This window comes from Pongo pygmaeus, chromosome 4, assembly GCF_028885625.2.
Source record: "Pongo pygmaeus isolate AG05252 chromosome 4, NHGRI_mPonPyg2-v2.0_pri, whole genome shotgun sequence".
Lineage (NCBI taxonomy): Eukaryota > Metazoa > Chordata > Mammalia > Primates > Hominidae > Pongo > Pongo pygmaeus.
The window spans coordinates 79,316,690-79,341,456 of NC_072377.2; the positions used below are offsets into that span (position 1 = coordinate 79,316,690).

At 35.1% G+C, this 24,767-nt stretch overlaps 1 protein-coding gene across 3 annotated transcripts in view; it reads right to left on the bottom strand.

Annotated features, from left to right (window-relative positions):
• Positions 1–90: 90 nt before the first annotated feature.
• The window catches only part of POC5 (POC5 centriolar protein), a 37,083-nt gene continuing 12,406 nt past the window's right edge, over positions 91–24,767 (bottom strand). The window contains exons 5-13 of one of the 3 annotated variants that reach the window (XM_063664917.1): positions 22,045–22,250; positions 20,146–20,322; positions 17,854–17,958; positions 15,850–16,029; positions 14,474–14,627; positions 10,669–10,946; positions 3,621–3,797; positions 2,087–2,131; positions 369–469 (exon numbers count right to left, since the gene is read on the bottom strand). In XM_063664917.1, the coding sequence (XP_063520987.1) occupies positions 2,126–2,131; positions 3,621–3,797; positions 10,669–10,946; positions 14,474–14,627; positions 15,850–16,029; positions 17,854–17,958; positions 20,146–20,322; positions 22,045–22,250 (1,283 nt within the window). In that variant the 3' untranslated portion in view covers positions 369–469; positions 2,087–2,125. Of the gene's footprint in view, positions 470–2,086; positions 2,132–3,620; positions 3,798–10,668; positions 10,947–14,473; positions 14,628–15,849; positions 16,030–17,853; positions 17,959–20,145; positions 20,323–22,044; positions 22,251–24,767 lie in introns of all 3 variants that reach the window. The other 2 variants (XM_054488545.2, XM_054488547.2) reach the window with 2 other exon arrangements.

Below are 24,767 nucleotides of genomic sequence, written 5' to 3' on the forward strand. Positions count from 1 at the left end.
TTTAGTGTTTTATAAATAGTGAAAATAAATTTATATACTTTGATGATGTAACCAGCAATAGGCTAAACATATTAAAGAAATAAAGTCCAGTTTTTTTAATTTAAAAAAGTTTTACTTAATTGCTTAAATAAAAAAATAACATTAAAATAATTTCTACATACAGTTACAAAGCATGGTAGAGCTTGAAAAAGCCTCTTGTAATTTTGAACAGATGAACATGATGTATCTATGATGTTCTAACAATATGGAAAAGTTAAAAACAAAAGACTTCTAACCCTTGGTAAGACCAGAGGGATTAAAAGACCCCACTATGGACATATTCACTTTAATCAACCACTTTTATGGAATGAACACTTGTGAGAGACTGGGTGTGAGCTGATCTGGTTCCAAGTGATCTGGAAGCTGAGGTACTACTTTCAGGATGAATGGTCCGGGGATATTTTGCTGCAGTTGCTTGAGGAATGGTTTGCTGAAAAGACAAAAATCTGCTTTAATAATATCCCAAGATTATGTATACTATGTATCATTTCATCATCTATCGTCTATAATTTAACGCAACAAACATTTATTGAGATCCAGTAGAAAGAAGCAATGAGTGGAGTGAAGCAGCTGTTAATTAGATGAGGCCTTTCTCTGTAAGGAACCTCTACCCAGTCTGACTGATGTGTTAAACACCCACAATGTAATATCAGAGCTATATCCACAAGGATCATTAAGAAAGCCATGGCAGCCATTCCTCCAACAGAGCCAAGTGGAATCTGGTAATGTGTACAGAGGCTTTGTATACAGAGAGAAACTCTGTGGTGTTTGGAAGAGGGGTCAGCCCTGAGTCCTCCCCTCATTCCATCCAACTTCCTTCTCTCTACTTGACTGTTAGTATGTGGAAACCAATCCCAGGGGCACACGGAAGCCCTCAGAATGCAGTCTCGTCCTTGCTTTAAACCAGAGCCCTCATATTTAACCTGGTTCACCTGGGAGCAGACTAAAACTTTTATGCACATCACCTCAGAGCTCAAAGGAACACCTCAGATATGTGCACTGAATCATTAAAGTCAGGACACACGTGACTCACTCTACACATATAATATGCATGTAATACATGTAAGTACACACTATGTATACAAGTACACATTACATGTAAACATATGAACAATATGTATCAGTACAAGGCTTTTTCCTATTAAACCTGATAAAGCTTCTTAGCCAGCAGTGGGATTTGTTAATCAAGGTAAGTTCTCAGTCCACGTCACTGACAAAGACATGTCAATTTCTATTAGGGTCTTCCACTTAGAAAAGTCATTGTTAAAATACTTTAAGTAAAATTACATACATTTGGTCAAAACATTCACTATGTATTTAAAAAACTCCAGGCTGTAGTTTTTGCTTAAAAAAAGAATGAAACCTCTCAAAAACAAAAGATTCTGTCAGATTCCGTTTTAAAAAGAACAGCACTCCTTTTTAAAGAAAAAGAAAAATAACTTCTTTTCTTAAAGTATCTTATAAAAATGTTTCTTTGTACATAAATAACTGGATAACCATTATAAATAGGAGACACTCTTGCAGCAGACAGGAAATGTTAGTTGCCAGCCACCTAACCTGAGCCCACCAAAAAGGCTCTCTCCTTGGGGAGGATGGGTAAGAGGAACTGTAGAAATAAAGCAGCCACTGAAATTATGATACACAAAATACGACAGAGAATGAAGTGGCCCTAGAAGCATGCATTATCCAGCAGATGAGGCTACAGTGTCACAAATCGCATCCTTGGTTTTTTAGTAATAACTATTTCTGGTAGATTTAGATCTTGATTCCCAGGGTGAAAAGAAATACAGTACAAATGACTGCCACTGTGTCTGTCACATAATCCAGGCAGCTGATGGCTATCTGATTCATATGCAGTTAGTGGGGAGAAATGCACATACTGAATAAAGGGAGGGCAGCATGGGAGATAAGTATCAGAAACAAGGGTTCTAAATGTTTAGTTCTTTGATTTTTCTTCTGTAAAATATGAATTCCCACCATTATTACAAAACAAAAGGTTGTCTAATAAAAAATAAACACATATGTGCTCTCTTTACACCTTCTTTACCTTACAAATGGACAGTCTCTCACCATCTCTATACATTTTCTACATCTGAAAAAACAGAAGTGGGTTTATTTCTTCTCATTTTTGATAATTGTCTTCCATATTCAAAAATATATAGAAAAGTCTTCTATGAACTTTCAGAGTCTGTCCAACTTATGAAACATGAAACCTAAGATAATTCTAAAATAAATCCTCTGTCATCTCCATGTCTCTATCTGGACTTGGTGCTTCTATCTCCAGCCTTCCACCTTGCTAAGGTCTCACTTCACCTGAAGTTCAGTTCAAATCAATCCAGCTTGTCTTCATTTAATCATCTAGTGACCAGCTAGTACTCAGGAAAAAAGGATTTAATATCATTCCATATAACCTTTTTTTTTTTTTTTCTAATACTTAGTACACAGGAATGTTGTCCAATGCTGAGAATTTATAGAGGGCATTCTCTTTTAAAATCAATCTCTGAAATTAGCTGGGTGTGGTGGCGGGTGCCTGTAATCCCAGCTACTCGGGAGGGCTGAGGCAGGAGAATTGTTTGAACCCAGGGGGCAGAGGTTGCAGTGGGCCAAGATTGCACCATTGCACTCTAGCCTGGGCGACAAGAGAGAAACTCCGTCTCAGAAAAAAAAAAAAAAAAAAAAAATCAATCCTTGTTTTTCCTTAGGGATGTTCTTATCACTCTTATTATACTTTGTGAGATAATTGTTGATTCGTACACATTTGTAGGAAATAATTCAGAGATATCTCATGTATCTTTTTCTAGGAACTTTCAGTAAGTTAAATTTGCTTATGGTTTTATAGTTTATAAAATGCCTTAATACATCTCATTTAATTTTTACATTATCTTATTTAATCTTGAATCCTAACAATCACCCGAGGAGCTAACTATTCTTACTAACCCCATTTTACAGAAGAGAAAGTGGAGGCTCAAATATTTTACTTGATTTGTATATATCACAAAGGCAATAAGTAGCAAAGCTGAAGCACTAACTCGGATTTTAAAATTTTTGCTTCAAATTCAATGCACCTTCTTTATATCACATGCATTTATTGCAAGTTGAATTTTGTTAAACTAAAAACATGCTGACAATTGTATTGAAAAAAGGGGAAGACTTTTTTAAAAAAAGGACCAAAAATTAAAAACTATAAATGTAGGGGAGTTTGCTTATAATCAAATATCTGCTACATGAACAGCTAGTGAGTGAACAATTTTTGTCTCTTTTTAAACTGATAACAAAGCATTTACATATTTTACTCTTTTGACCACAAACACACTGGATTACTTTTAGTATTTTATAATTTTTACAGTTTGGAAGAAACGATGTTTCTGAAATTAATTTCCCAACAGCAGAAAGGTAGATTTATAGCAGGTTTGAGAAAAACAAGTATATATATTTAAAAAAAAAACTCTATCAGGAAAAGGCAAAACAAGTACCAGTTGTCATAAATTTTTGTCTTCTCAACATGTTATGTAAGTGTTTACTAGTCTATGAACTCTCAGGAAAAAGACTTTTTGACAAAAGGTCATCAAATGTGGACTCACCACTGTGACTGGATGATGTTTTTCCACAACAACTGAGCTCATGGGAGGAGAAACTCCCATTATAGCTAAACTGCTGCTAATTCTATTTTTTGAAGCAAAATCACATCTTCCTGTGATCCGGGCTGTAATAGTTCTTCCTGCTTTCTGTTGTGCAGAGGTTACAACTCTTGGCACATACTAAGAAGAAAAAAAATAAAAGAAGTAACAAGGTGGCAGAAAATCCACAGCAAAATTTCTATTAATTTGATTCCATAAATTATGAAGAATACACAGGCACTTAAAATAATTGTATGCTCAACCAACTTTAACATGGAAAAAACAAACAAAATCACAAGACAAAAAGCAAAACAAAACTAAACACCCCAAAATATCCCTTTAACCTGAGTATGCCAACAATTTTATAAGATTTTAGAAACTTAAAAAACCAACTTTTTTTTTTTGAAATGGTAGATTTATAGGAAGACAACAGAGATCATATTGAAAAGTACTGTGTGCTCTTCACCCAGTTTCCTGCCATGGTTACATCTGACATAATTAGAATATAACAAAGTCAAAACCAGGAAGCTCACCATGACATAATGCCTGTGTATAGATCTCTGTCATTTTATCACCTAAGTTCCCATTAACTATCACTCAATCAAGATACAGAATACTCATCACCACGAAGATCTCCCTCGGGCCACCCTTGACAGTCATATCCATCTCTCTGTTCCTTCCCCAACCATCCTTAACCCTGGCAACCATTAATCTGTTTTATGGACTCTTTGATCCTTAAGCATAATTAATATTATCATTACACATATGCTTCTGTGTTTTGCCTTTTTTCCTTCTCATTTTATTAATATACTTTTTTTCATGAGGTAATACAGAGACCAGCTATAGTTCTTAATGAGATAGTTTTTATACCAACATACTACTTTGTCTTTTTCTATTACATTTAGCACATTTTGCAAAAGAAAGATCCTCTTTTGAGAGTTACTTCTGTATAATAAAAATATATTGCGAACAATGGAATGATCATATCAAAAAGTATTATCAGCTTTTATAGCTTTTGTTGCTTACTGCTGGATGATACTTCAGAAAAATATTTACAGCAGGAATAACACAAAAGTGGACTATTTTTCCACTGTCAATCAATTACACAGCCTCTTGTTTAAGTCTGAGGTGAAATCTACTATTCAAGTTGTGGTTCTTTATTAATGTTTCATATTTGTATTCCATTTTGTCAACTATCCATCTTATTTGCTAAGAATTGAAAGGATATTAATATTTAAATTTAATAGTTCCTGACTAAACTCATTTAATAATTATAGATACTTATCTAAGAGTGTAAACAATTTCCCCATTTCATTTATTTGTCTTAATTTTCAATGCACATCCATTTTTTTAAGTTGTGGTTAATCCTGTCATTAATTTCCTCTTGCTTCCATGATGAAACCAAAACCAGCTTTGGACAGCTGAGGTAGTTATATTCTTATAACATTTACTTATTTTGGCTTAACTTATTAAAACATTTGAAATTCCAGTGTGAAGTATTAATCTAAATTCATTTTTTCTCTAAACAGTTTTTCCAAAGGCATTTATTAAGTATCAATCTTTTCCCAATTATTATAGTTCATCGGTGATTATCCATATAGCTGCATCTAGCTACACACAGTCACAGCTGTATACTGAAATGGGAAGAGAGTGGGCTTCAGGAGAGATGTCTCTGGGAAAATTAAAACGACAGAGTATTGATGTTTTTGGAATACCCTGTGGAAAATAGCATTCAGTGGGGTTTTGTAATCCTTGGAGAGTTTGGAAATAATTCACTATAGTTGGATAGAAAACCAAAGATAAAAATGAAGCAATTAATTCTAAAAACAAAACATTATACCAGAAAGGAAATGTAGTCATAGTATACATTCATGGCTTAGCTATATTAGTAATCATAAATGATTTAATGTGAAATGGGAATATCTATAACATACAGGGAGGATGAGGAAAGTGAAGAGAGAGAGAAGGAATAAGGTGGCATCAGGAGGCCAAGTCCTTTTATCTGTAATAAGTTAACAGATAATGTTTGAAATTAATAAATGTAGAAATAATGATATAAACATATTATTTAGGAAAAAATGGAAACAGAAGAAACGGCTAACAGAGTTAGGGAGAGGGATTTAGAAGACTGTTTCTCACTATAGTCCTCGTAAAAATGATTTGGCTTCTTAAACCATAAACTTCTGTGGATGTTATGAAACTGATAAACTAAATCTCAGATCTAAAAATATTTACACACACGTTTTTGTGGACTAAATTCATGCTTCTGGCCTGAGGGGAACTTTATCCTATTACTTATTACAATAAGGGACAAAAAAGATTTTACAAATTTCTAAAGATGCTTAAATGCTATTTTAAAATAGAAAACTAATTGCTGGCAGGAATATTCTTTGCCAAAGTGTGGAAAATGAAGTACAATTGAGTTTGTAACTTTCCTCCTGCCCAATCATGCTTGAGGGGTGTCCTCTCAGTAGCCATGATTCTTACCTGGAGCTTCAGGTGTGAATGAAAAACTAGAGAAGTCTGGACTGAAGAAAATTAGAGTAGCAGGAAAAATGCTCATAGATGATAAACTTCATTCAACCCAGCTCAGAGGTGCTTTAGAATGCCTTCAATAATTTGAAAATATATACTCCTGTAAATAAAATGACTTCTGAAAGAAATCTCTATATGCTCATTTAAATTAAATATAAGTTGTCTTAAATGACTTGCATGTTTTCTGTCGGCTGCTTGTTTTCAGATGGTTTGTCATTTGTACTTGTTAATGTTTAATGTATTAAAAATTTTATAAACTGATGAAAAAGAGTTGAAAATGCATAAGGACAATTTAGAAATAATTCATAAAGGTAAATTATTAGAAAAAAGTTGCTACTAATCGGGGGAGGAAAGAAAAACCTAGAAGAATTCTATAATCAGATTGTTTGGAAAGTTTTGTTAGGTTCATGCTTTACAGAAACTGAAACTGGAGATCATAAAAAATATAATGGGCATGGTTTATATTAAAAAAGATGACAATTACAATCTTTGACCCCACATTCAGTTTGGCTCCACATTTAAAACTAGCAAATTAATACATATTTATGTTTTAGGATAAAATAACGTATTAGGTATGTATCATTCTCTGCAAATTAAATGACCACTTACTGGTAGCAATCATGTTGGAGTTCATGAAATTTATCAGCTTAGCTGACTTTAAAAAATGCTATAAAAATAAAAATTCTAGCATTTTAAGCCACATCAACATTAGCAACAAAATTGAAAGGAGTAAGAAAAAAAAGGAAATGACATTAAAAACAGTATTTATAGCTTAATAGTTGACAGAGAGACAGTACAGATTATTGGTTAAGAGTAAGAGGTCTAAATCAGATTGTCAAAGTCTGAATTTCAAATCAGTTACTAATTGTGTCCTTAGGCAAGCTGCATACTCTCTAAGCCTCAATTTCTTCATTTATAAAATGGAGAACGCAGTACCAACTCCCTAATGATACCCTTTCACTTTCTATTTGAATGAAGAGGAAAATTAGAAGAGAAACTTTACTGAAGGTCTTTACCAAATAGCCTTAAAATTCAGTGAAAAATATTTCCCCTCAATTATTCCAATTGAAGTTAGAAAAAGAATAAAATGCCATCTACTGTTCAACTTTATGAACTGCAATATGCTTGCTTGTATAACTGTCCAGCCTTTTTTGAAAAATGGTTTCCACCATGAAATTCTGATATTGTCTTTAACATACTGAGGATGTCTGCATTAAAGAAAATCATTTTAAATGGAAGATATTATTTTATTAGCATGGTAATCTTCCATTCTCCAGTTATTTGTTTGCTAATTCTCTGTACTTCCTGTACCTATTTCCTTTTAGCTACTGGAAATACCAAGAAAAACTGAAAAAGTTTTTTGAATGTTCATAGGCAGCCTCTGTGATTAAAATGACAAGAAAGATAACCAAGCCAGGATTGCAAATCTCTCTCTTCTTTTCCTATTCCCAACAATGACAGTTTCACAGTAAGTTAGCCAACTACTGAATTTATTCCTACTTTTGTTAAGTTTCTTTTAAAAACAAAAACACATATTTGAGGTGAATCTGAGTATTTTAATTATATAAGGAAGGAAGAAAACTAAGATTATACTTAGAGATAGATTTAATTGTGATTCTCTTTTCTCCCTGGCCCTAACGGCCACTTACTTATGTGACTGAAATGGAGTGTGTATCTGTTTTTGAAGAAGTGGATATAGTGGGATGGGGCAGATGGGGAAGGGCTGTCTACAGAATATTATGGTTTTCAGGTTTCAAAGACTTCAACACTATCTCCGATGACCAGATTATTAAAAAAGTTAGCAATAAAAAGGGTGCTAAGCAAACTCATTCATTCAGTTCTTCCCATACATATTCAGGTTTACATATAAATGCAGATGTACCCATGAAGTCACATTTTAGGAAGAGAATTTTGAAAAATCTAGCTCCGCATGTGTTAACTGCATATGCAAGATGAATGAGAAACCAGAACATAAACACAGTGAGTGAGTGTTTAAATGAGGTCATCTGTGCAGGATTACACTTCAAAATGTGTAATCATGGAAAACAAACACAGCTGAAAATATGTCAGAGTTGAATTTTAGTGTTTTATTTCTTTTTTTTTTTTTTTTTGAGACAGAGTCTCACTCTGTCACCTAGGCTGCAGTGCAATGGCATGATCTCGGCTCACTGCAACCTCTGCCTCCCGGGTTCAAGTGATTCTTCCACCTCAGCCTCCCGAGTAGCTGGGATTACAGGCGCATGCCACCATGCCCGGCTAATTTTTTGGTATTTTTGTAGAGACAGGGTTTCACCATGTTGGCCAGGATGGTCTTGATCTCCTGACCTTGTGATCCACCCGCCTCGGCCTCCCAAAGTGCTGGGATTACAGGCGTGAGCCACTGCGCTCGGCCAGTGTCTTATTTCTAAGTCAAAGCTCCCCTACATAAATTTCTCTTAGCCATGTGCTAGATATTTTCAACCTTTTTGTGTCAATAATTGGTAAATAACTGATCTCAATGTATATTCTCCCAAAGTTAGTAGCTCTCGAAAGGTAAAAATTCAAATCTGTTAGAATACTAAAGGTGACCACTTGTCTGTCTCAATACCTCCTTTAGCTACAGACAGTCATCCAGAGCAATGGCACCTTCTGATGGCCTGCCAAGGGAACTTTAAGACCTAAAATTTATTCTGCCTCTTCTCTCCTCTTATGTAAGTGGTTAGGAGTTGGGGAGAAGAGGAAGACAAGCAAATCAGAATCATCTCAGGAGCTTTATAAAACTATACATGCCTTTATACCAGATCCACACCACAGCAGGAAAGAAGTTCACAGTGTTTTTTTTTTTTTTTGAGACAGAGTCTTGCTCTGTCACCCTGGCTGAAGTGCAGTGGCATGATCTTGGCTCACTGCAACCTCTGCCTCCCCGGTTCAAGCAATTCTATGCCTCAGCCTCCCAAGTAGCTGGGATTACGGGTGCCCACCACCATGCCCGGCTAATTTTTTATATTTTTAGTAGAGACAGGAGTTCACCATCTTGGCCAGGCTGGTCTTGAACTCCTGACCTCGTGATCCACCCTCCTCGGCCTCCCAGTGTTGGGATTACAGGCATGAGCCACCGCGCCTGGCTTTTTTTTAAACTAACTAACTAATCGCTGCTAGCTCTGCACAGGTGAGTCTGATAAGCATGGCTTGCATCTGTACTGCATCCTTACTTGAGAAACATGGTTTGTAGAATACAAGTTTAACAACAGGAGGCTAAGGAGTTAGAGCCACGATGTGCTTCATTTGAAACTCTAGTTAAAAAAAAAAAAAAAAATTTTTAGAGACAGGGTCTTGCTCGTTGCCCAGGCTGGAGTGCAGTGGTGCAGTCATAACTCATAGTAACCTTGAACTCCTGGGCTCAAGCGATCCTCCCACCTCAGCCTCCTGAGTAGCTGGGAGTACAAGTGCACAGCACCATGCCTGACTCATTTTCTACTTTTTTGTAAAGATGAGGTCTTGCTATATTGCCCAGCCTGGTCTCAAACTTCTGGCCTCAAGCAAACCTTTCACCTCAGCCTCTCAAAGTATTGGGATTACAGGTGTTAGCCAACATGCCCAGCCTCTTACCATATTAACAGCTTGATCAATTTCACTTCAGGCAAGTTCTCACACAAATCTTCCATCCTCATTTAACACTATCCTCTTGGCACTTCTCTAACAGTAGCTCACTGATTCTAGGAAAAACTATTCCTATCTCCATTCCAATTATAAATTACAAATTAAAACTTGATCAAGATGGAGTTACTACAGAGCAGTGTTAGTGATATATCTGCATTTAGGAAAAAGGAAAGCTGTTAGCTGAATAGAAAATATAAAATTAAATATACATTAACCTCCCACACCTTTGAAAACACCCACTAGTGTTCTTCAAACATAAAGTCTGTCCTTAACTCTTTCTCAAATTAAATCTACTTTTCCTACATAATTTTTGAAAAATGTAAAAAAGTTCTTTGTCTTAATTATCACTACTATGATAGCACTTTCAGGTATTTTCATTACAATTTAATGTTCTAGTCACTTTATGTATTAAATATTTTCAGTGACTTTGCCTAAATACCACACAGATTTTTTTTTTCTCCATAGGAAAATATTTTATGAGTTCAAAATATTAAATTTACAAACAAGCTTTTTTTGTGAGATGGAGTTTCGCTCTGTTGCCCAGGCTGGAGTGCAGTGGCGTGATCTTGGCTCACTGCAAGCTCCACCTACAGGGTTCATGCCATTCTCCTGCCTCGGCCTCCCAAGTAGCTGGGACTGCAGGCGGCTGCCACCACACCTGGCTAATTTTTTGTATTTTTAGTAGAGACGGGGTTTCACCGTGTTAGCCAGGATGGTCTCAATCTCCTGACCTTGTGATCCACAAGCCTTGGCCTCGCAAAGTGCTGGGATTACAGGCGTGAGCCACTGCGCCTGGCCACCCTTTTCATAAGGTGGGACCTGTATAAACTGTACTAACCATTTCTTCTGATGCAGCAGTAGCTGCAGATCCTGCACCAAGAACAGAAACAGGAACATGAACAGAAGATGCGGAAGCAGCCCTGGTAGAAGTCATCGAAGTGGCTGAGGGAACGGCAGTCGCGCTGGCTCCTCCGACGGCAGCTGGTGGGGATGGCAGCAGTGGTGATGTAACCGGTAAGGGCATTGGAGGAGCTGAAGGATCCAAATGAGCAGAATGTTCTTTTCCTTGAACACCAGGACCATACTCTTCCTTTTTATTATTTGTGGAGTCTATCCCTACAAATCACAAATTAATTCCATTCAAATTCTTCCAGGTTAGGACTACTATTATCTTCCAAACAATGAAAACACATACTGGCTAAAGTTTGGTCCTAACAAAAATTTAGATGTTTACAGTATATTAGATACAATGTTTAGTTAATACGGTTTGTCAGTATTAACCGGTTAATGTCAGCATTAACCACTAAAAACTTCAGACTACTTCCTTCCACATGCGAAAGCTAATGGATCATTTGCTCTTATATAAAAGATGAAAATAAATTATGTACTCAGCTGGGACCTTAGCTAAGTAGAGTATATTGCCATCACAACTGTCACAAAAAATATGATCACAGTGAGCCTAGAGATCTAGGTTCCTTTGTATTAGTTCATACAAATATCCTGATAAATGGCCAAAATGACCTGGAATCGATCTTTAGAACCACTTTCTGATATCACTATACTCCCTCATTTTCATGTATTGCGCCTATCCTAACAATTTTTGTTCTTGAGTTGTCAGAAAACAAAAATAAATCAATAAAACTAAAATCTTTACTTTTTACGTTGTAAAAGAAATGGGTTCTTGCAGATAAATTATATAAATCATAAATCAAGAGCATATTTGTGTACCTAACTGATTTGTAGTGACACCCCAATCAGTAACCTTCCCTCAAAACTGAACCTTAATCTTGATCTAAGGAGCCAATAATGTCAAATTCCAGGGCTAGTACAAAGGGTTTCTTCCAATTTTAGATGTTTTCTCTCCAGTATTATAATTTGATTAGTTTCTGCTTAAGACTGTATCTGTGTGGTACCAACAGTGTAGTGAGGGTTTAGAAATTCAGTCAATGCGCTGTTTCAGAACATCTGAACAGAAGGCATTATGTAAGTCCTATGTTTAAATGGTTTTCTATGCAGTTCTCTTTCCATCCAGAAATTTGGGCCTCTGCATAAGTCCTTTCCTTAGACTATCTGTATAGAAAATTTGTAGAGTATTAGTTAGTTACCTTATTTAAGAAGTTTAACAATGATTACAGTGCCTACCTAGATCCTTTGAACTCCTCTGATGAAAAGGACTAATTCAATATAAAATACTTTTAATTTGAAAACAAAACACACACTGAGTTTTAACTTGTTTTGGTAGAGATTCTGAGTGTCTATCTTTAGATGGTGGCAGACATTACGAGATGCAGAAACAGTATGAAGGTCAGGGAAGAGAGGCAGGTGACCAACTCTTGCTAATATAGACTGATATCAGATAACTCTTAAGTTTAATAATTAATCTCATTTTAGCTGGAATAAATTTTTCAATTGTCAAGTTTTTTTTTTTACTGTGCCTAAAATTGCTCTTAAAATTGGCAGATATAATTTTAAGGACTTTTTGTCATGTTCTAACTTCTTCATAAAAACCTCTAATTTGTAAGATTTAAGATATTGCACAACATGAGAGGCACTGCAAATTACAGACAGCAAAGAATAGGTACAAATAAAAAAAACCAAATATTTATTTTGCTCTAACAAGACAGGTGCATTAGGAACTCTGCATTATAAAAAACTGCATTATAAAAAACAATTTTTTTTTTTGAGACAGAGTCTTGCTCTGTCGCCCAGGCTGGAATGCAGTGGCATGATCTCAGCTCACTGCAACCTCCGCCTCCTGGGTGCACGCCATTCTTCTGCCTCAGCCTCCCGAGTAGCTGGGACTACAGGTGCCTGCCACCACACCTGGCTAATTTTTTGTATTTTTAGGAGAGATGGGGTTTCATCACGTTAGCCAGGATGGTCTCGATCTCCTGACCTCGTGATCCACCCGCCTCACCCTCCCAAAGTGCTGGGATTACAGGCATGAGCCACCACGCCCTGCCTATAAAAAACAGTTGCTTTAATAGAAGGGGGCCAGAAGTAATTTTTTTCTCATGAGAATTAAAAAAAAATAGGTGTCATTAAAATGTCATAAAACCTAAATATCACAAAGCAGATCCACTGAATTATACTGAACTTTTTTGTCTTTGATAGCTCTACCAACATTATTGCTAATGCATGTTTTACCATTCTTGTCATCTTTCTCATCTATTGTTTTAAAAGTAACAGGAGCAAAAGAAATCATGTTGTGTAATTAGAAGACATTTTCTTCAAATCCTCTTATGGATATTGGCCTTTAGGAGACACAGTTGTATTTCAACTTACATTTTAAGATGGTAAATGTATTAAGGTGGGAAACACTCCTAAGTCAATTCAAAATCTTTTTAAGTAGGTTATTACAAGAAACAGGTTTCTTGTAATTTAATGTAAGCAGTTCTAATAGGGATTTGTCACTTTACTTGTGAAACTCATATTTCTCCCAAGTAAACAATTAAATTTCTCAATTTGTGACATACAACTTGCTAATACTTAGAACTGAAACAGACTATTCTATCATTGAAGGTGGTGAGTTTGTTTTCAACATTGATACTCAAATAAAAGACCATTTATTGGAAAAATCAAGTACTCACCTAGGTATTACCAAGATAAACTATTCAGCCTTGAGATTCCATGATTCTCAGTTTCTGAATTAAATATCGACCACAAACCACAACCACTTCAGATAGAAAGCAATTTGCCTAAACTTACTGCTACCCATAATATGCATGCTTTAAATAATAAATGTTTGTTGATGTTTTAAAATAAGGGCATCACAAGCACAGAGAAGTTATTCATTGCATTGAAATCATGTTAATGATTTACAAAATCTTGAGAGGTTGACTTGAATTAAAACGATTAATAATTACATCATGACTATCATGTTACACGTTAAAGTGCATTTTGTCTTTTAAAGTGCTTTCAGATATGTTTTACTGCATCCCACAAGAAGCCCCTAGGACACAGGTAAGAAAGGTTTATATTATCTCCTTTGCTCAGAGAAGAAATCTAAGGCCGAATGAGGAAAACAGGCCCCTGGGTAAATTGGTGGCAAAGGATTCTAGTTATGGGCTTTTCTATGCCATGCTGACAAAACTACTACACAAACCACTCTTATGTCAGACAATATGTGGATTTTTTTAAAAAAATAAAATAACTTCTATAGATACGTCTATATTTATGTTTGCTGCAATGAGCTTAGTTGAGGCCTTTCATAAACTGGAAGATTAGGAATTTCTAAAATGAGAAACCATGACTAGATAACAAATACTTACCAAAATAGTCCAAAATATTTGGCTATTTAAGAAAAGACAAAATTAGAAGTTTTGTACTTAAAAAGGCATTAAAATTCTTAGTTAAGAGATTTAAAATAATGTTATACATTAAAATATTATTTTTAACATTTAGCTTAAATACTTAGGAGTGACAGTTTACTTGATCAGATCTAAGACACCGTAAGTAACCATTACTGAGCTCATTTTCATGGCAGATTTAAGTCTGGATATGACACCATGGAATTAAGAATAGCAGCACCTGGATGAAACATACCTACTACAGGTTATTTTTACTGTATACCATACCAATCACCAAAATCTCCTCAAATCCTTTTTTGAAAGTAAGCAGAGAATCTTTAATGAAATACTAACCTGTATCATTTCTGTTCTGAAATATAGTCATGGCTTCGAGATTTAATGCACATACACCCCTCATGAAAGCTTTTTTCATGGAATCTTCAAAGTGCTCTTTTTCATGTTGCATTCTTTGAATCTCAGCTTTTGCATTTTCCAAAGCTCCAGATAACTAAAATAAGAATGTTTAAAAAGCAAAACAATTTGAGATACAAAGAAGAATACTGTCAAAAAAAATAGATATATACTTTGAGATTATTCTCACGTGAAATATTAAAGTTTGTCACTTACCTCTTCTGCTATGTGCAATTTATTTTAAAAGGTACCTCTTACCTCTGTTATCTCCATCAACAAAATGCTTTCATTCCTAACCTTAAAATCAAGGCTCAAACAAGGGGAATTTTATTCAGTCCCATTGAAGATTGCTGATGTATTTTCATTTCACAAAAAGATACACCATTTTTTACTGTAAAACTTTTATGTAGGATGTTAAACAAAATACTTTGAGAGCCACAGAGAGCCCTTTCAGAAAAAAAACAAAAACAAAAAACTACATGCCTGCAATATTAACAGAATTTTTATAATGTAAATGTTACCTTCAGTATTTGAAGTGCAGAGCGACCCTAGGTACAACACACTTTCCCACAGGCCAAACCTCAGGGGACTGCATTTTTTGCATGTCGTAGTGAACTGCAGAAAATTATTTGTATTATGGATTTATTTTTAATCTTAAGAATTTAATGCTGTAATGAGTTATTTTTTCATTTTAATATTTAACTTCAAGAGGCCTATTGCATTCTTTAGAATGGATTTTATTTCATTTCAATTCCAAATGTTTTCCCATGAAAACAATGTTAATTTTATTATTAAAAGTCAATGGGAAAAAATAATTTCAATTTCTTTTTTTCTTTTTTGAGATAGATTTCCGCTCTCGTTGCCTAGGTTAGAGTGCAACAGTGTGATATCGGCTCAATGCAACTTCTGCCTCCCAGGTTCAAAAGATTATCCTGCCTCAGCCTCCTGAGTAGCTGGTATTATAGGCATGTGCCACCACACCCAGCTAATTTTTTTTAGTAGAGACGGGGTTTCACCATGTTGACCAGGCTGGTCTCAAACTCCTGACTCAGGTGATCTGCCCGCCTCGGCCTCCCAAAGTGCTGGGGCTACAGGAGTGAGCCACCACACCCAACTAATAATTTCAATTTCTATACAACTCCTTATATCAACTATGTAAGAATATACAGTAAACGTTAAATTAACACAAGAATAAACGTTTTCATTTTTTGTCTTCATTCTTGATTAAAGACCAAAAGAAGAAGTCTATTAATTAATAGTGAGTCTATCCATCTTTTTATTGTATTAGAAGAAAGTGAAAACCAGAAAAAGATGCTTACCATAGCAACTTTGGCTTCATAATCATTGGAAATCTGGATACAAACTTCTTCAGCTCTTGCTTGACAAGCTCTTTCTACCACATCTTTCCACTGCTTTTGCACTATGGAACGCCAGCCTTTCCAGACTTTCTTCAGTAAAGTTCTCTGGTAGTACTGGTCAGCTAGTTTACCTTCATAAACCTAAATAAAAGTAAAATAGAACGAAAACACAGTGGATTGATAAATATATTGGTGGTAATAATAAACATAACATGGTGGTAAGTGTACATACACACATTATTTAATTCTATGTAATCATATTATTCTCATCTTGCATATAGGAGAACAGGCTAGAGAGGTTAAGTAACCTACATAGTTCACATAAATGGATGAGTAAAGCCAGACTTGCCTGACTCCAGAGACTGAGCTCTTATCCATTATATCATTGCTTTATGCAACTAATCAAAAGTAGAGAAAAAGAATACGACCAAATGAAAGAAAATGAGCAAATCACCACTTGCCATCTTAGTTATGAATTTAGCAGGACCAGGAGAATAACAGAGTGGCTAGAAGGCAGGAAAAGGTGGTGGCTGCGGCTTCAGATGACACTGCTTTCTCTTCAGTTTGATGGCTGCCACAAGCAAGATTTAATTTATAAACCTTGCCATCATATATGGTGCCAATCCAAATAAAAACTTATGCTATTTTTCTTTTATCAATGAATTTAAATTCTTTTGAAGAAGTAGTTCCAATTCTCAATTTCTTAAGTTTGAAAAACCATCCAGAAATGACAGTAGCCTCAACTATTCTGGCTAACATTTAAAAATAAATATGTATTCTCATTATTTTACTTGACAAGTTTCAAAGTAGAGTATAAATATTCATTTTAACCAGCTTACTTAATGTGGATTTAATCTATTGGGATTAATTAAAAAAATGAAAAATCCAGAAAGTATTCTTAAAGGAGAAATCTTATTCCAGGATAAAGTAGGTTGAGCATCCCTAATCCAAAAATCTGAAACTTTTTGAGTGCCAGCATGACATCACAAGTGAAAAATTCCACACAGAAGTACTTAACACAAACTTTGTTTCATGCATAAAATTATTAAAAATATTGTATACAATTACCTTAGGCTATATGTATAAGGTGAAATATGAAACATAAATGAATTTTGTATATAAGGTGTGATATGAAACATAATCTAAAATCCGAAATTCTCCCAGTGCCAAACATTTTGGATAAGGAATACTCAACCTTTACTAGCTTTCTCCTTACATACTAATCTCTTGGAAACTAAATACACAGAGATTATTCCATAGCTTACATGAATATACATGGAAAGCATATATATATGTATATTCATCTCCTATATTCATGTGTCTCTAAACTATGTCTTGTTGTGGGATATACTCTTATACTTTTCCACTTTTGATACAACAATTTAGTATTCTCTTTCAGTTCACTATTTACTGATATACCAACTCAGCTCTTACTTAAAATAAAAGATGTTCAAGTTTAAATGATATACTACAAGCTAAGGATAACTTTTAAAAAGCTGTGCTGGTATGGCTTTCTCTGACTCTCACTCTAAGGCAAGTCTATATAACAAATATTTATACTGTGATTTAATGTATAAATATAGTAAAGCCTCTTTATGAATAAGTTGTATTCAGGCATTTTAAAAGCAGAAACAATATAGGAAGCATTTGATATGTTAAAGATAACTTCTTTCTCCTATAACCACATCTGAGGGGGTTCTATTACCAGGGCATTTACAATTTAGGAACAATCCTTATTAACCTACTATGAAGCAGGAAATGATGTATCTATTGTAATATATATTATATGTCTATAAGATCTAAACCGTTTTTTTCCCAACTACATCAAAATCAAATTCCTTTAAGAGGAACATTAAATCACAAATTCATTTTGACTTATTAGAAAACAACTATAATAAGTGATCCTGAGCGTTTCTGAATTCAGAAGTCTAACATCCATCAGCTGTCTTCTGCTTTGACACTTACATCCTGTCTGGCTCTGACATGGCCAATTCGCCAGTGGAAGAATGTTCTCATCAACTCTATCTTTTCCTTTTGCTTGCCTATGGCATGAGACAGGCTAGAAATCACCTGTAAACAGCAATTAACCCAATTATTGAGATATTACAATAACAGCAATTGGTAAAGTGATTTTCTCATATATCAAAAAATGCTAGAGAGGATAGGTATGGATCACTACTATATTCATTCAGTTAACCTCATTATTATCTTTAAAAAGACAATAAAACTTTCTCACATGAATATACTAGATATCAACTAATGGAAGGGAACAAAAGAAGAAAGAAGTCTTCATTATGTGTATATGGTAATCACCAATAAAAAGTTTATGTATATGCAAATTAGCTACTGACATTCAATTCAGGTAAAACAATTATACATTTGAAAGTTCTTCTATATGCACCATGTCTTTATTCACTAGATTTGAGGGCAGGGGCCAGAATATTTCGATATTTAAATATCTTTCTGGTCCCTACTACTACCTTGGATATAGAAGTTCCTCAAAAACTGTCCAGTGATTTTCTGGATTAAACAAACCTATAAAAGCAAATAATAGTTATATTATTTGCTTATTAGTTATATGTTTTATATATAACTATTAATATGTTATAGTTATATATATAACTATATGTTATATATAACTATTAATAACGTTATACATGTAACTATTAACATTATATATAACATTATATGTTATACATACGTTATATATATAATTAATTAAATATATAATTGTTATACATATAACATATTAATAACTGTATATAACGTTATATATGTTATTAATATGTTATATATTGATGCACTTCTTCAGTGATATTATTACTCTTGTTCTTAAAAAAAAAATTCAGAAGGCTTTAACATCCTAAGATAATATTCTCTCTTATTAAAGAACTGAATAACTGAAATAAATTTCTAAAAATAGTCACATTAGAAAGAGATTTTGTAAATTGGGCACATTTGCCAAGAGATATTTATACCTGCTCTTTAAATAATTTCCAGAGAGGAAAAGGGCATATATTCTAAGCTACTGGAAATATTCTATGTGTTAAGCTGAATGGTAGTACCTGTCTATCCACTTTACTCATTCTCATAAACTGAACATATGATATCTATATTCTTTGTGATACTTCAAAATAAAAAGATTAAACTTAAAATATTTAAAAACCATAGGACAGAATTTTGAGTATAACAAAGAAAATGACTGACATTAAAATCCATTGTTTAAAAAAAAACCAAATTCTATAAAATGTTCAATTTTATACGAAATCAAGGTATGTTTAAAAAAATTATAATATTTAATTCATGAAAACACTTAAGTGCTACTTCTGCAGACAAGCAGCTGAGGTGTCTGCCCAAGTCCTCCTCTTCTGAACACCACCACTCTCCTATCCATAAGTGGATGCCCATCCGGACATCCATTTATAGCAGGGCACAGATTTGTTGCCCATCTGCTTTGTTCCAGGTACTGTGTCAGGAGGCAAAAAATTAGCACAGACTTGAATCTTACCCTCAAATTCTTAAGAAACTAAAGGAAAGTGAAATAAAAGATGTTTTCTGTGTTCATCAATAAAATGAAGAACAACTTCATTAATGAAAACACACCCATCACAGATAGAATTTGAGATGCTTAAACCCAGGCATGGTGGTATGCACTTGCAGTCCCTGGCAGGGGCTGAGGCAGGAGGATCACTTGAGCCCAGGAGTTTGAGGCTGCAGTGAGCTATGATTATGCCTATGAATAGCCACTGCTCTCCAGTCTGGGCAACATAGCAAGACCCTGTTTCAAAACAGAGAGGTAAAAAAAGAATTTGAGATGCTTAAAATGACCCCTAAAAGGATGGTTTAAAATGTAGATAATGCTGGTTCCTTCATGTTCTCTTAAGGTTAGGAAGAAAGGATTAGAAAGAAAAAAACTAGTGTACTTACAATTAGCACATACTCTTTTTAAAAAAAAAATTTTTTTAAATTGACAAATCATAATAGTTTTATACATTTATGGGTTACAAGGTGATGTTTTAATATAGTTTACAAAGCAAACACTCTTAAAACATCAAGAACACAGAAGTCATTGGTGAGGGTAAAATGATATTATGCTGGTATGTTTAATAGGAAGAATAAATCCAATGGCTATGAATTTTTCTGTCAGTTTCTGATAGAACCTGTATCTTGTATGAGGTAGATAATCATTTCTTAGAATTTATTATTTAGCAAGACATTTACTGAATCTCAGTTAAAAAGAAATATAAAAAAGAAAACCTCATCTTTTCTCCCAATGGAGATTTCAAAGGTTTTTTGCAGCTCCTTCAAGTCACTGATCTGATTACACAGTTGTTTTAAATGTGCTGCATGTTTTTCTTTCTCTTTTCTCATTTCCATTCGGTGCCAGTCAATAAAATTAAGTCTCCATTTACTTAGTTCAGATATGATGTTTGTCTGAAAAATATAGTGACAATTAAGTAGTTTGTTCGTTAATATCACTTCTTAAAACTACACTGAAATTAAGAAACATTAAAAAAATCAGAACAAGCAATCAACACAAAAGTCATTAAAACAATTGGAACACATTAATGAAAAACATATGTAAGTTCAACAGTCACAGGTCTGTGCAGTTCACATTCATCACACTAGGGAAGCTGATGTTTTCCTATTTTAACTAATTTTGTATGAAATCTTGTTGTCATTTAAAAAAAATTTCAGGCCTCATTCACTATGTTCCTTTGTTTATTCAAGGATTAAATGTCCATATGAAGATGGATCAGGAATAAAGGGAAACACAGAACTATGGCATAGGCTAAGCCATACTGACTGGGAAGTTATTTAGAAATGGGTGATAGTGGAAAGAAACTATGAGAGTTGATAATTTTTTTCCCAAGCCATTTATCACAGATTATTATCTGTTATAATGGACTGCTAAGTTCTGTCACCCTACTGACTGGCATAAATAAAAAGACCAAATAATAATTTGTTATAAAAAAAACAACTGGACAACATATTAACTAAACACAATTTAAATGGTTGGTGGTATAATACTCCAATTGACTTACAGTATTATAAGTATGAAACCTGTTCCAAGGGGGGAAAATGGTAAAACCATGCTGAAGAATTATTTCTAGAATTTAAGGTTCCAAATGAGGGAAAAATATAAATGCCACAGAACTCACATGGCCATAATTTCTCTATATATGTGAATATGCAACTTAGTTTTCTCAAATTATATGTATCAGAAAAACTGTCATTTTCTCCAGTTTTTTAATAATAGCAAAAAAAACCAAAAAACAAAAAACAAAACAAAACAAAACCACTTACTATTTCTGCAATACTTTGTTTTACTTAAAGGCCAGTAGTATCAAAATAAAAATCAACTTTTATAGATTTATCACTTACACATCATGGTTGCTACAGGAGTGGCTATAAAATGAATATCCATTGCTAAAATTGGATCTTTTGTTATCACATAAAAGGAGACATTTCCATTAGTCACAACTATGATATGGTAAAGGCACAGTATGTCTCAGTTACACACAGGCTGAGCCATTCAAAGTATCTGTGAAATTCAGTGGAGCATGTAGAACCATTCCAGCAACCACTGAAAACCTGGCAACTCAAAGTACAGTTTCTGAACCAGTAGCATCACCTGGGAGCTTGACGGAAATGAGAACACATGGACACACGGAGGGGAACATCACACACCGGGGCCTGTCAGGCGGTGGGGTGTAAGGGGAGGGAGAGCATTAGGACAAATATCTAATGCATGTGGGGCTTGAAACCTAGATGACAGGTTGATGGGTGCAGCAAACCACCATGGCACATGTATACCTATGTAACAAATCTGCATGTTCTGCACATGTATCCCAGAACTTAAAGTAAAATCAAACAAACAAGAGTCAAAAAAAAAAAAAAAAAAAGAAAGAAAGAAATGCACGACCTTAGGCCCTGCTGAAGACCTACTGCATATGAAGCTGTAGTTTAACAGGCTCCCCCTATGATTCGTAAGTACATTAAAGATTGAGAAGCAAGACTTAAGACACTGAACTGATCTCAGGAAACAAAAGATTTTTAAAAAGTTTAACTCGAAAAAACAAAACAGTAAAAACGAGAGTAAAACTATTACATTACATATTAAACAACTGTAATTGAACAACTGCTGTACCGTACCTTAAGACCTGAACTCCAAAGATCAAGTACATTTTCCATCTTCTGAAGGTTTTCATCAGAAACGAGAAAATCGCTCACAAGTATTTCATGGGCATCTGTTTGACTAGAATTTGTTGCTGGTGAGGAAGAGTCAGCTAAAAGATGTGAACTGAAAAAATCCATGACCGGGTGAGAAGGCTTCCTTGGGGATAACACTGGTGATGACTCTAGAACAAAAGAAAAGTTGTAGCCGTCAAGCCAAATTGAAAATAACTCAAGTTGGTAAGGAACCATACTGGAAGGCTAAAGATGTCTGCTACCTATGGAGGCTGAGAAAAAATGCAGAGAAACTACCTTTCAGGTGTACTTTAATCTATTTTTAATTTCAGTATTGTCACTGATTTAGCACAGACTGGCATGAGATACCTCCTATACTCCCAATCCCTTCTCCCCCAGCAAACGACCTCTATCCCAAATAAGGATCCTTCATATATCCAGGTCCAGCCTGAGCTGAAACTATCATCATCTGTATCATATCACCATTAATGAAGTGCTTTCTGTTTCTGTAATAAAAACATTATAAAGATTAGTTCTTATAACACACGCTACCCTAAAAAACAGGTATTATTATCTCCACTTTACTGATGAGAAACTGAGGTTCAGAAAAAGTTAAGTAATTGACCAAGGTCAGTGTGGTTGTATATAGGTCAATATTACTCTATAAGTTTAACACTGGGATTGGTTTTAATACTATTAAAATTTGGCTGGGTGCGGTGGCTCACGCCTGTAATCCCAGCACTTTGGGAGGCCGAGGCGGGTGAATCATGAGGTCCAGAGATCGAGACCATCCTTGCCAACAAGGTGAAACCCCATCTCTACTAAAAATACAAAAATTAGCTGGGTGTGGTAGTGCATGCCTGTAGTCCCAGCTACTCGGGAAGCTGAGGCAGGAGAATCGCTTGAACCAGGGAGGTGGAGGTTGCAGTGAGCCGAGATCGTACCACTGCACTCCAGCCTGGTGACAGAATGAGACTCTGTCTCCAAAAACAAAAACAAACAAAAAACCTATTAAAATTAAACAATATAAGTAGAAAGAGACTCGTAATTTAGTTTTGCAGATACTCTATTGTTAAGTACACTGTTAGGCTTCAATATATAGGTGAGAAATATACACATCTCTATATGTATGCGCATATATATAAAACGCTCATCACCTGCCCATATACAGGGAGGTGGGGGAGAGTCAGGGCCCTAAAGAGAACTGGTATCTATTTCTAAAAAAGCACTGAAAGGCTGGGCGCGGTGGCTCATGCCTGTAATCCCCGTACTTTGGGAGGCCGAAGTGGGCGAATCATGAGGTCAGGAGTTCAAGACCAGCCTAGCCAACATGGTGAAACCCCATCTCTACTAAAAATGTAAAAAATTAGCCGGGCATGGTGGCACGTGCCTATAGTCCCAGCTACTTGGGAGGCTGAGGCAGGAGAATTGCTTGAACCCGGGAAGCAGAGGTTGCAGTGAGCCGAGATCGTGCCACCCACTCTAGCCTGGGTGACAGAGCGAGACTCTGTCTCAAAAAAAAAAAAAAAAACGCACTGAGAAAGAAAAGTTAATATTTTTTCACATATTTATGCTGGAATTAGAGACTATCTGTCATCACTTGTCACATATCTCACATTTGCTATGAGCATCCTAATAACAAAGATGGAAGAGCTTTCTTCTTACTGAATGAAAGATGAATCTATGATAGAGAACTTGTTACTTAAATCTTTCAAGAATTCTTTTTTAAAATTTGTAAGATTTTAATTTTTTTGCAAACATATTCTGCTTATGTAAAGACTTCTTTGCAAAAGGGAAAATAATTCCCTAATATGTGTGTTTGGTATAAAAAACATAAAACAAGGTCTGGGCTAGTCACACTATGAAACGCTACCTGCATGTTCTGAGGATGGTTAAGAAACCCAAAGAACAGGTGGAATGACAATGTACATGAATATTCTCTTTTACTTGATTTTGCCAACTAGATCTGTACTCAGAAAGAAAGCGATAGACTCTGCTTTTCAATTTAAAAAATATCTCAACACTCACCTTTTAAGAAATCAAATCATGTAACTTCAGAACTTAGAAGGGCTGTCAGAGATTATGGTGCCTAAGACTTCTACTTACAAGTGAGGAAACTAAGGGATAGAGGCATTACTTACGTGGTAGCAAAAATGGTTACCACATTAAATAACATTAAATAGAAAAATATTCCACAATATTACATTTTAATTATTTTTTATTTTTTGACATGGAGTTTTGCTCAGTTGCCCAGGCTGGAGTACAGTGGCATGATCTCGGCTCACTGCAAGCTCCACCTCCCGGGTTCATGCCATTCTCCTGCCTCAGCCTCCCGAGTAGCTGGGATTACAGTCGCCCGCCACTACGCCCAGCTAATTTTTTTTGTATTTTTAGTAGAGACGGGGTTTCACCGTGTTACCCAGGATGGTCTCAATCTCCTGACCTTGTGATCCGCCCGCCTCGGCCTCCCAAAGTGCTGGGATTACAGGCGTGAGCCACCGCGCCCGGCCACATTTTAATTATTTTAATTATTCTGACTAGTCAAGAAAAAAGTCTCAGTCCAATTCTAGTATGCTTTTAAAAGCTCTTTAAAGCCAGGCATGGTGGCTCATGCCTGTAATCCCAGCACTTTGGGAGGCCAAGGCAAGTGGATCACTTGATCTTAGACCAGCCTAGAAAACATAGTG